Source organism: Phocoena phocoena, chromosome 14 (assembly GCF_963924675.1).
Source record: "Phocoena phocoena chromosome 14, mPhoPho1.1, whole genome shotgun sequence".
NCBI classification, from domain to species: domain Eukaryota; kingdom Metazoa; phylum Chordata; class Mammalia; order Artiodactyla; family Phocoenidae; genus Phocoena; species Phocoena phocoena.
Window position 1 is genome coordinate 60,830,406 of NC_089232.1, and position 13,702 is coordinate 60,844,107.

The 13,702-nt window shown below is 41.6% G+C and overlaps 1 protein-coding gene across 1 annotated transcript in view; it reads right to left on the reverse strand.

Moving 5' to 3' along the window:
• VIT (vitrin) overlaps positions 1-13,702 on the reverse strand; it is a 119,148-nt gene that overhangs the window by 81,012 nt on the left and 24,434 nt on the right. Inside the window, exon 2 of the mRNA XM_065891027.1 lies at positions 8,451-8,520. Within this exon, the coding sequence (XP_065747099.1) occupies positions 8,451-8,502 (52 nt within the window). The 5' untranslated portion in view covers positions 8,503-8,520. The remainder of the gene's footprint in view (positions 1-8,450; positions 8,521-13,702) is intronic.

The following is a 13,702-nucleotide window of genomic DNA, read 5'->3' on the forward strand; positions in this document are numbered from 1 at the left end:
AGTTTCCAAATGCCCAGAGAACCGCATACGCATGCGCGCGTGTGCATTTGAAGTGCGCTCGTGTGCGTGCGAGAGAGACAGGGAGGGCGTGATGATGCGTGTCCGTACAAAGCCTCAGAGGAGGACTCTTTGGAAAGGGAGACAAGGAGGAGGGGGACTGGGGAGACGAGAGAGACCCCTCGCAGGGTATGGTGCGACCTGACTGTCCTTGGTGGTCCTTCCAGCCCCAATTGGTGCTGCGCCCCCCAGAGGCCAGCTGCAGGTAGGTGAGCTTCCTTCTCAGAAACGGAGCGGAACCTGGATACTGCTCTTCGAGAAGCAAAACAATAGGGGAAGAAAGGGGAACTCTTTATGCCTTTAAGTTTAAAGTCACATTGCTAGTGTGAGCCTTGTGTTTTTAAAATATAGGGCTTCCCTGGTGGCGCAGTGGTTGACAGTCCGCCTGCTGATGCAGGGCGGGCGGGTTCGTGCCCCAGTCCGGGAGGATCCCACGTGCCGTGGAGCGGCTGGGCCCGTGAGCCACGGCCACTGAGCCTGCGCGTCCGGAGCCAGTGCTCCGCAACGGGAGAGGCCACAACAGTGAGAGGCCCGCGTACCACACACACACACACACACACACACAATATATATATATATATATATATAAAACATTGACCGAATTTTTCTTATTACCAAAACAATACATGTTCCTTGTAGGACAGTAAAAAAACACTCAAAAACAGTACTACAGAAAATAACAGATGAAAGCAAAAAGTATAATATTTTCAGGCTTTTTCTATATATATGTATGTATTGTACTTTGAAACAAACATTTGATGATGCTTATACTGTTTACAATGTGTCATAAACTTATTTCTACTTAAGGATATAAAAACATTTTTTCTTGTCATTTAATGTTCCCCTCATAATTTTAACTGCCTACAAAATATTGCAATTCATGGACATACCATAATTTAGCCAACTCCTGATTTAATATAAGTAGATTTATCTTTGCATGGATTCCTTATTATTGCCTTAAAATAAAATTCCAAATAGGGTTTCTTGTCTGAAAGATATGCCCACTTAAATTTCTGATATATATTGTGAACATTTCTCATAGCAATTTTTTAATAATGTCTGAAAATGCTCACTTCTCTGTATCTAGACTAATTCTACCTATAAACAGAAAAGCATGTTTTTCCTTTCAAAAGGCTAGTCAGTCTCTATTCTTCTTCCTTCCTTTCCAGGCCTTCTTCTACCTTACCCACCCAAAGATGATACTGCTCTAACTTACCTCCATTTTAGCTACTTTTTTGAGAAACCTACTTTCTGGATGGAGTTGGAATTCTGGAGGTGAACATGAGGCAGCAGAATAATTAAAATAGGAATTTTACTTCCTACTTTATGTTTTTTTTTTTTTAACAACACAGATGCTTGATTAAAGCATAAATCAGGAGTTAGGCATTCTTGAATTGGTAACTGTCTTTGAAGGAAAAAGTGGCAATGTCACCAAGTGTTTGTTAAGAAAATTTTTTATTTATCTTATGATTAACTAGCTGAGCTGTGCCAATGATGTAGCTCCTGAATTGTCCTGTTTTGACTATTAGCACTAGTTGAGGCCTGGACAGTTGACATACCATGTCCTGCAAGAACAGAGCCATGAAAGAGAACTGAGTGAAAACCAAACATCTAGCCAAGTAGAATGAAGGCAGACCTTTTTTAGGTGTTATTTACTTCTGGGGTTTGCGTAGGGTGTGAATGTCGTGGAGGTCTGATTTTTATAGTAGGCTCTGTGTCATTTAACTCTGTCCAAAGACCGCATCTTCATTTTATACACAAAAATAAATAACTAGAATATTTTTAAAAAAACAAGTACGAAATAAATATATAGAAAAAATTATGCGCATAAAGCAGAGGGAGTAAGTGAAATAGTCGTAAATTTGGATATCAGTTCTTGGTGGGAAACCAAATACTGTCTTTCTGGGGCTGTGTACCCATGGCATGTGGTTTATAAGTCTTGGTATCATTAGGACTATAAATATTTGAGTAAGACCACCCCATCACTCGCATTTTCTTGCCCAAGACCCTCCAGGCTGAAAACATGCAGAGCTGGGTTCAGTTTTAAGCAGTGGTTAATAAAGTCATTATTTTCAATGGTACACAGAGGCCCTCCCCTCAGCTTAGATGCTTGTTAATTAAAGCTCCCCAGAAGCCACTCCTCAAGGGGAGAGCTGGTCAGTAAGGCTGCAAATGTGCTTGTGCCCTGAAGCAAGTCATTCCTCATCTGCAAGACCTCTCTTGCTACCTTGGAAATGGTGACTTGCAGGTGGAATTTGGGTGAGAGAAAAATCAGTCTTGTGTTCCTGTTCTTAGGAAGCCTGGCAGAGCACCGAGATGGATGACAGATGCTCACTTCAAAGTACAAAGCAGAACATAGGTCTGAAAGCCCTTCCATGGGAGTAGTTATCTGGCCACAGCTGAGGCCATTAGAGTCTAGAGGCCTTGAGGAAATCAAGGCTAGAGTCTGAAGTTCCAAGGCAACCATGATTTACCAACTTTGCAGCAATACTTCTCAATTTTTAAAAATTCAATGTTCCAGCTTTGAGTAACATGAAAAGTTCTCACCTTTCGCTAGTCGTGTTTGAAATTTCAAAACAAATTACATATTGAATTTATTTTTTCAAATAAAAATTTTCCTCTGCTCTGTTTCTCTCTAATGTGGCCATCAGTATGATTAAGATAGCTGAGGTGCAATTGTTTAAAACTTCAATTTAAGTAAATTATCGTCCACATAATTTATAGAGAAAATACAAATGAGTTAGCCTGAAACAATGTTCAGTCTCATTAATGATAAAAAATGCAGGCTAAAGCAAAATGAAAAGATATTTTCTCATAGTGTGTACTGAGTATTGAACACAAGATTATAACTTAATCCTGGCATGGATTTGGGATTAGGGTAGTCCAGTACACTGTTGGTGGAGTCATTCTGGAAAGCCATTTGGTAATACATTTCAGTAGCCTTAAAAAACATTTATATTCTTCGTCCTAGAAAATATATACCTAGTAATATATCCCAAGTTATAATCAGAGACATAGACAAGGATTTATGTATAATAAAAGGTGTTCATTACAGCATTATTCCTAATAGCAATCGGAAATAATGAAATCTTGGAAATGTCCCAACAGTAGGGGAATACTAAGCATTTATTACAAATGATTTTAGCAGAAGATTAAATGACCTGGGAAGTTCTCAGCTCTAACCCTAAGCATGATTCTGACAAAATTAGAATATACGCAGAGAGAAATACCTGGAACAAATATACCAAAATTTTAATAATGGTAGAGTTATAATTCCTATTTTATATTTTCTGTATTTTTCCCATTTCATGGTAAAGTTCTTACACATAAATATTCTATGTTTTATGCAGAATGTTTCTTTTCGAATTAGAAAGAGACAATTGTTATTTAATTTGGTCATATTGAAATCAGATAGACTTACAATAATGAAAAGCGCTTTCTAAAATCATTGGCATGGGTAATAGGCACTTGTGTTCCACTCTTCCCATCAGTATTAAGTCATAATCAGAATCCATTTATTTTCAAGAAAAGACATGAAGTGTCAGAACATTTAACCAATTATCAAATCAGTAAGTACTTACTGAATACTTATTACATGTCTAGAACGTTTATAGGAATGCTTCATTCTAGCCCATAAACTTCTTGTTTGATCCCTTAGTGCCACTCAAGATACTAACTCAGGTGGTGTTGACAGGGACTCTCTCCTTCACCAGACTTTAGTCAGGCTCCTCTAAGCCCTCTTCTCAACTAGGCTTTGACCTTGGGCTTCTGTGTCTGCCCTTGTTGGGCCTGCATCCCTTAGTTTTAGCAAAAATCTTGTTTAGAGAGAATCCTCCACCCTTGATATGTGATCACCCTGGTCTGCCTTTAGCAAGAATCCTGTCTAGTTGGTTTAGCAAGAATCCCCTGATTCCCGTGAAATCTCCTCTTAGTAATTTCCATCCCCTGACCCCTGCAAGCCGCTCCTTGGCTATAAATCCCCACTTTTCCTTGTTATATTCGGAATTGAGTCCAGTACAATACTGAAGTCTCCTTTCCCCTATTGCAATGGTTCCTGATTAAAATCTGTTTTTACTGCTTTAAATACTGTCCAGCTCTGGTTCTCTTTAACAGTGGCCACAGTACCTTCCTGAAAACTGATTTATAAAGCAGATGATTTCAAATCAGCTCAAATTTCCCCTGTGCTTTGCTTTCGACTTACTTACTTACTCAATGAAACATATCAGAGCTTCATTGCAGAGACAGGATAACTTATTCTCTATAATCACATAAATCACAAAATTATGGTTCAGATCATAGAATATTGAAGCTGGGAGGCGCTTTGGAGGTCATCTTTTTATTTTGTAGAAAAGAAACCAAGGTCAAGGTTGACATCTCAGCTAAAGCTGCTTTGGAGGGGGAGGGGGCAGAAGTTGGAACCAGAATGCAGGTTCCAACTGGTGCTGGTGCAGCCTTAGGTTTTTTATGCTACTTTCTCCCCACAGTGCAGGCATTGACTATATGTGGTGCTCCGATGACAGTGGGCAGCATACAACTCTGCTACATCATAAATGTACACGTTTAGAGTGACCATGCTAGCTCTGATATATACCGATTAGACACTTAATTAACATTAATTTAGAGGGCTTTTGGGGGATCTTTGGATGGTTCGCTGTGATATTGTGATTTATGATAAATATATATTTTGGTGTTCCGGCCACAGTTCCTGCCTAACAGCTCCCCAACCCTTGGAATGTCCTGAGTGATAAGAGCAGTGGGAGCATCTTTTGTTATAATATATATATTTTTTGCTGGAGTAAAATTGCTTTACAATGTTGCATTACTTTCTTCTGTACAACGAAGTGAATCAGCTCTATGTATAACTATATCCCCTCCCTCATGGACCTCCCCCCCGCCCACCGCCCATCCCACCCTTCTAGGTCACCACAGAGCACCGAGCTGAGCTCCCTGTGCTATATACAGCAGGTTCCCACTAGCTATCTATTTTACACATGGTAGTGTATTTATGTCAAACCTAATCTCCCAATTCGTCCCACCCTCCCCTTTGCCCCCTGTGTCCACATGTCTGTTATATTTGATTTCTTGTCCTCAGTTCCTGAAATCAGAGCCATAAAGGTGAAATGGGTGTCTTGTTTTTCATAACAAGCCCCTTTCAATCACAACTGAATTTATGTAAATGAGGTGGCTTTTGAAAATCCCCTAAAGATGAGGGAGCTGGTTGCCAGGGAAACCCACCGTGAATAGAGTTGGAATTTTCAGTCCCATCTCCTGATTTCCCAAGAGGAAAGAGGGGCTGGAGGTTGAATCAATCACCAATGGCCAGTGAGTTAATCAATCATGCCTATATAATGAAGCCTCCATAAAAATCCAAAAGGAGAGGGTTCAAAGAGCTTCCAGGTTGAGGAATGAGAGCTCGTCCATGTGCCACCGTGCTGGGCCCAAATTCCACGGGGACAGAAACTTCTATGTTCAGGACCTCGCCCTATGTATCTCTTTATCTGGCTGTTGATTTGTATCCTTTAGTATCCTTTGTAATAAACTGGTAATCTAGTGAGTAAACTGGTTTCCTGGGTTCTGTGAGCTGCTTGAGAAAATTAATCAAACGCAAGGAGGGGGTCATGGAAACCTCTGCTTTATAGCCAGTCAGTCAGAAGCACAGGTGACAACCTGACTTGCAATCGGCATCTGAAGTGTGTGTGTGTTGGGTGGCGGGGGGCAGTCTTGTGTGAGCCCTTACCTGCAGGATCTGATGCTATCTCCGGGTAGAATGGTGTCAGAATTGAGCCGAGTTGTAGGAAACCCAGCTGGTGTTGAGGAATCACTTGGTGTGGGGAAAAAATTCACACATAGGAATTGGGTGCAGAATCAGACTCTAAAACCTGAAAAATCCAACATCCCTGACAAGAATAATATATTTAGCAATATTTCTTGAGTGCCTGTGAGATGTGCTGAGAACTGAAAATGCAACAGTGAGCAAGACACAGCTCCTGCTATCAGTGTCGTACAGTGTCAGGGGAGGCAGCCTCATAACGAGGTGAATGCCATGCAGTCGTGACTAGAATCAATACAGGGCACCAGGGAAGCCCATAGGAAGAGGGTCTGATCAAATGGAAGGCAGAGGAAGCTTCCTGGAGGGCCAGTAGGGTGTGTGGGGGTGAGAGGAAGAACATTCCAGGACAGGGAACAACATAGTCAAAGACCTGGAAGGGAGAAATGACTCGACCTTCAGGGGAATGAGAAGGTCAGCACTTCCCACGTCCCTGGAAGCCAGGCTGGGCCCTGTGGTAGGGAGGAGAGCAGGAGAGGACGGCAAGAGCCATATGAGAGAGGCCTTGCCAGCAAGCAAAGTGCTTTGAGAGATGTGGGCTCCGTCATAAAGACAAAGGGAAAACACTGTTAAGTCAGGAGAGTGGGATCAGATATGGGCTTTAGGGAGATTAATTGGGGTGTGGTAGAGAATGAGTTAGAGGGGTAAGGATTCGGGGCAGGGAGGCTGTCACAGTACAGAAGAGGGTTTCGGGGGACTTAAGGGAAATGACCCTGGGATGGAGACAAGCAGATGAATAAGAGAGATTCCAGGGAGGGGCATATAAGGACATTGAGAAGAGAATCTGCAGTAGGAGTCTCCCTTTTCTACTTTGATTTCTTGCTTTGTGAATGAGCAACCTGAGGGGAAAACGGTTTTGCAGAAGGGCAGGCTGAGAGGGGCGAGACAAGCAAGGACAGTCAAGGTCTTCTTGGTTCCATGATGTGGGGGACATGGCAGAGTGTGAACCAGCCTCCGGGTTTCTGCATTTTGTTTTGTTTGTTTTACAGTGGCTAAATCCTTCCTATTCCTAACCCCTGCCCCACCCTCATCCCACCCTGTGTTCACCCCTACTAACCTATAGGTTAGTATGGGGCTGGGGGGAGATAGCCTCTCAGAAGGACAAGGTGGAAGTGAAGGACCCTATGCTCTCAACGAGGATATGCCTTAGCAAGTTGGTGGTGGAGTCAGGGCCAGAACCTTATCTTCCCTCTGACTCCCAGCCCAGTCTCCTTCCACCATACTGAGAGCCCCTTGCCTTCCCAGCTGTGTCACCTCTTTCTCTTCCAGTCCTCAGTTCTGCCACTGTAGATTCCCCTCTGCACAGACCTTGCACATTCTGACTATATTATGGGTTAAATTGTGTGCCCCCCTCCCTGAATTCATAGGACTTCTGATGGACTTCGTGTTTAAGTCCTAGCCCCCAATACCTCAGAAGGTGACCTTAATTGGAAATAGAGTGGTTGTAGATGTAATTAGTTAAATTTAACTAACTTAATTAGTTAGGGTGAGGTCATCCTCCTGGAGTAGGTTGGGCTCCTAATCCAGTATGACTGGTGTTATAAAAAAGGGGCAGTTTGGATATAGACACAGACAAACACAGAGGTGAAGGTGTTTGGATATAGACACAGACAAACACATGTGAAGGTGAAGGCATAGGTTGGGGTGATGCCAAGGATTGCTATATATTGCTAGCAAACCACCAGAAGCTAGGAGAGAGGCGTGGAACAGAGTTCACTCTCACAGCCCTTTGAAGGATCCAGCCCTGCTGACACCTTGATTTTGGAATTGCAGCCTCTAGAATTGTGACAGAATAAAATTCTGTTGTTCTGAGCCACCCGGTTTGTGGTATTCTGTTATGGCAGCTCTAGCAAACTAATACTGACTATCTAAAAGACCTTTGTACCCTTCCGTGGCAATAGTTTCATAGTGACCCACAGGATCACTCTGCCTGACACACAGAGTGGCCACAGCACAGCGGGGTCAAGATTAACCAAAGATTACCCTTGGGCTTAGTGCTAAACCCGTCAGCACTTTTCTTTCGTCTGGTTGACCTGCTGCTCCTTAAGGGCCTACCCCAAATTGTGTTCTCTGTTGATAATATAAGGTTAAAGGGTTTCACCTCTAAAAGTATGAGTTGCCAGTGGTACAAGTAAGGCCATGCCAGTGGTACAAGTAAGGCCACTGACAAGTGGCCATGTCAGTGATAAGAATTTTTTTTTTTGAGAAATTAAGAAATAAGTTCTCTAAATTCAGAATCTGTAAATATGCTTTATCTGAAATATTTGCTAGTTGCTGAATAATACACACACAAATATGTGTATATATATGTGTGCTTAATATATAATATGTAAACATACATATGTATACATATGTTTGCTTTATATAAAAAATATATAGACATACATTCTGAATTTGATCTACATTTAACATTCCCAGTTAAACATTTCTCCAAAATGTTTATCATAAAAAGATACACTGAACTGTTTATATGCTCTGTCTTGGTTTAAATCTTTTGTTGGCAAGATTCTTTGGACATTAGGAGAATGTTAAAAGCGTATCCAGATACACATATAAAAGTACTTACCAAGGAACATTTCAATAACAGATGCCTTCATAGTGAGGACAGCAATCCCCATAAATATCAAAATGGCACCCTAGAGAGGAAGAAACAATAACATCATCATATTTCAGCCAGGAGTTCTGAATTGGATGCACAGAGTGTAGGGAGGGGCTGCCTCATTTTGCATTGCCCTCTGGAGTCTTAGGATTTCAATCTGCGGCTTTCTGTAAACAACGCATGGAGATCAGCTGCGCTGGTACCCAGAGAGGCTATTCTCAGAAAACCTGTTCTAGCCACCAGCCTCCTCTTCTTCAGAGGTTTGGTCTTAGACTAAAGAGGAAATAATTCCACAATTTTCAGATTATGTTCAACCAGTCTTCAAATTAGGACAAAAGCCACACTTACGGTATTTAGAGAACGTTTTTAGATTACAAATTGTGGGGGTTTTGTTTTGAATAAATTTATTTTATTTTTGGCTGCATTGGGTCTGTGTTGCTGCACGCAGGCTTTCTCTAGTTGCGGTGAGTGGGGGCTGCTCTTCGTTGTGGTGTGCGGGCTTTTCATTGCGGTGGCTTCTCTTGCTGCAGAGCACAGACTCTAGGCGCGTGGGCTTCAGTAGTTATGGTGAGTGGGCTCAGTAGTTGTGGCACACGGGCTTAGTTGCTCCGCGGCATATGGGATCTTCCTGGACTAGGGCTTGAACCCGTGTCACCTGCATTGGCAGGCGGATTCTTAATCACTGCGCCACCAGGGAAATCCTACAAATTGTTTTAGATTACAAAAACAATTCACTCAATAAATATTTATTAAATCTTATTGTATGTCTAGGGATGAGGTGATTAAAATTGAATTAAAAGATAGTTCTTGCTCTTAAAAGACTTACAGTTCAATAGAAGTGAGAAAACATACCTGGACAGAAATAACCATAACATTAGAGAGTGTGCAGGCCCCCAAAGGAAGAATAAGGGGAGGTTATGGACCAGTGGTTCTCAAACTTTGCTGCATATTAGAATCATCTGGGAGTTTTAAAAGGCCCTGATGCCCAGGCTGCATCTCAGACCAACTGAATCAGAATCTCTTGCAGGTGGGGTCTAGGCATCAAGCGTTTTCGAAACTCCACAGGTAATTCCAGTCTGCAGCCAAGTTTGAGAACCAGTGGTTTAAAGCAAGGCTTCCAAGTTTTAATGTGCATATGAATCACTTGGGGATCTGGTTAAAATGTAGATTCTAATCCAGTAGGTCTGGGATAGTGTCAGAGAGTCCCCAAGAGGTTAGGGAATTTAGAGGAGGGAGAGATTATGTCAGCTGTGGGAATAAGAGGAAGCCTCTTGGAGGTGGCAGCAACTGGGTTAACTCTGAAAGATGAAAATAGGAGATGAAGTGGCTCCAAGTCAGGGGAAACAGCATTGACAGAGGCTCAGAGGTTGGAAAGCAGAGTGGATACAAGGATGCTGTTGAAGCAAGATCTTTTCTGACCCACCTCCTAGAGAGATGGAAATAAAAACAAAAATAAACAAATTGGGGTGTAATGAAACTTAAAAGCTTTCGCACAGCAAAGGAAACCATAAACAAGACCAAAAGACAGCCCTCAGAATGGGAGAAAATATTTGCAAATGAAGCAACTGACAAAGTTAATCTCCGAAATATACAAGCAGCTCAATATCAAAAACACAAACAACCCAATCCAAAAGTGGGCAGAAGATGTAAATAGACATTTCTCCAAAGAAGACATACAAACACATGAAAAGATGCTCAGCATCACTAATCATTAGAGAAATGCAAATCAAAACCACAATGAGGTATCACCTCACACCAGTCAGAATGGCCATCATCGAAGAATCTGCAAACAGTAAATGCTGGCGAGGGTGTGGAGAAAAGGGAACCCTCTTGCACTGTTGGTGGGAATGTAAATTGATACAGCCAGAATGGAGAACAGTATGGAGGTTCCTTAAAAAACTAAAAATAGAACTACCATATGACCCACCAATCCCACTCCTGGGCACATACCCAGAGAAAACCATAATTCAAAAAGATACATGTACCACAATGTTCATTGCAGCGCTATTTACAATTGTCAGGACATGGAAGCAACCTAAATGTCCATCGACAGATGAATGGATAAAGAAGATGTGGTACATATATACAATGGAATAGTACTCAGCCATTAAAAGAAACGAAATTGAGTTATTTGTAATGAGATGGATGGACCCAGAATCTATCATACACAGTGAAGTAATTCAGAAAGAGAAAAATACCATATGCAAATGCACATATATGGAATCTTAAAAAACAGTACTGATGAACCTACTGGCAGGGCAGGAATAAAGATGCAGATGTAGAGTACAGACTTGAGGACATGAGGGGGAAGGGGAAACTGGGATGAAGTGAGAGACTAGCACTGACATGTATACACTATCAAATGTAAAATGGATGGCTAGTGGAAAGCTGCTCCATAGCACAGGGAGATCAACTCGATGCTTTGTGACGATCTAGAGGGGTGGGTTAGGGAGGATGGGAGGGAGGCTCAAGGGGGAGGGGATATGGGGATATATGTGTACTTATAGCTGATTCACTTTGTTGTACAACAGAAACGAATACAACATTGTAAAGCAATTATAATCCAATAAAGATGTATATATATATATATATATATATATATATATATATATATATATATATATATGATGCTGTTGATCCATAAGAGGTTCCCTCTTCTCTTAAGGCTACGGGGAAACCCTAGAAGTTTTATTCATACCATCATTAATTGAACATATGATCCCCGTTGAAAAGGCAAGGAAATTAAGGCTTAGAAAGGCAAAATGTCATACTCGTGGTGACCAGGCAGTGAGTAGGGTTAGAATGGAGGTGGGAGTAGGTGGGAAGGATCTGCCCTGGGCTTAGGCGATAAGGAATAACATTGTCTGTAGGGAATTTAAAGACTTAAAGTTGGCCTGCTCTTTATTATCCTTATAAACTAGCAATTCTAAAGCATGTCAGTGATAAAGCACTCTTCCTCTCTGGGGCAGATGACTCCCACTATGTCTGCTCCACCCATGCCACAGCTGTGTGGTTTTTAGGCTTTAGCTGGCGTTCATAACCCTACCCTCTGCTCTGTCCATGGGTGTGCTAGGAAAACTGCTGTCTTTAAAAAAGCCCCGATTTAGCCCATTTGTCAATTTCTGTGGCATAAATCCTCCCACCCTGGCTGATGTTGAAGTCACCAAAGTGACATCACTGCATGGAGATTTGGAAAGAGATAAACAATCTGGTACTAGCCAGGTCTAGAGCAAGCTTATATTTAATATGTAGATACAGTGCTGTGCAGAGTTCATTAACAAAAAGCAATGATTAGATTATGGTTGAGGTAGTAATACAAGGACTTGATGCAGTCAACTTAAAACTGGTAGATGAAAGGCTTTATTCCAAACCGTTAGGCAGCAAGAGTAACCCAAGACAGAACCCATCACTTTGTTAATTTCCAGCAACAGTTGCAATGTGTTAAATTTCCCAATTAAGGTAGTTGACCACTGGCTAAGTAAAAGGCAAATAACCATCTTTATCTTCAAAATAGAAATAGTCACATATATGATTGGCAATTTGATACTTAATTATCTGGGTCATATTTTGGAAATAGTGTGATGACACATCATTTTTTTGTCTTATATTAATTGGAGGAGCTGCAGATCAACTCACATGTTTTCAGGCCTCAAATTTAATTCTCCTGTTGGGATAAATGCAGTATATCAAGCTACCCTACCCAACCCACCTAACTAGCTCTGCTAGTTGGCTGTTACCATATAGCATTGGACATTTTGTCTGAGTCATCATAGATTTCTCTTTCTCTCGTACCCCACATCTTTTCCATCAGCGAAGGCTGTTGGCTCTACATTCATAATATATCCAGAATCGGACCGCTTCACATCATCTTTACCATTGCCACCTGGTCCAGGTCATGCCCTTTCACCTGGATTAAAGCAATTAGTCTCCTAACTAGGTTGTTTCCTTCTCCTACAATCCAAAGTCCACACAGCAGCCAGCGTGATCCTGCTCAAAGGAAGTCAGTTCATGGCATTCCTCAGATCAGAACTTCTGTGGTTCTCTGCTTACTCAGAATGAAAGCCAAAATCTTGGCAAGTGGCTCAGGACCCCAATAGATTTGGCCACCATTGGCCCCTCTGACCTCTCTTCCTTCCATTCGACTTCTCGCTTATTAAGCTCCAGGCACACCTCTCCCCTGAGGGTCTCTGCAGTTACTGTTAACTCTACCTGTATGCCCTTCCCCCAGATCAAACATGATTTACTCCCTCATTTCTTTCAAGTCTTTGCTAAACGCTATCTTCCCTTAAGATTTTCCCTAATCACCCAATTTAAAATTGTAAGCCCTCTCCCACCCACCATCAATTGTACGCCCTATCCTTTCCCCACTATATTTTCTTCCCGTCACTTATCACCTCTGACATACTCCATGCTTTGCTAATTGTATTTGTTTATTTGTGTTCTCTACTGGAATGCAAGCTCCATGAAGGCAGGGGTTTTTATTTGATTTTTTATGTGCTGAAAACATATACTTAATCCATGAGTGAGTGGTTAGGGCTCTTTCCTTTCCCTAGGAAATAAAGAAAGGAAACAAAACAAGGGGAAGACAATCTGTGAATACTCTATAAATCTACTGAATTGTACATTTTCAAAGGTGTATTTTATGGTATGTGGATTATATTTCAATAAGCATTATTGTTAGTCAACATACAAACCAAAAGGGAAGATAGAATTTCGGAGAGAAGGGCTCTCAGATCTGTCTTACAACTTTAGAAGACACGATAGACCGACCTTTACACAAAGGGATGAATGGATAAAAAAACAGCAGGATTCCAGGAAGCATGCTAACCCCAGAGGAGATAGCCCCCAAGTAATGGAACTCGACCAGAATCACTCTGGTCTCCTGGAATCAGAATGTTTGAGGCTTCTTTCTTACCACTTGAATTTCTCTCCTTGCTTGGTTCATTTACTTATACGTTTAAAATGTAAATGTGCTTTTTGAAATGTGTGAAAAAAAATTCAGACCCTCTCTCAGCCATTCCAGCAACTGGGGATAAGAATGACCACCAGCACTGTCAAGCAGTTTCTGCAGGCAGTTCAATGTCAGGGAGCTGTAGGGTGTACAGTAATGTTGGAACCTTAATGTCTCATGTGCTCACCAGGGTTCTAACAGAAACAGAACAATAAGGGTTTCCAAAAGAACATGTTACTGATTCATAAATGTATGAATTGTGCTGTGA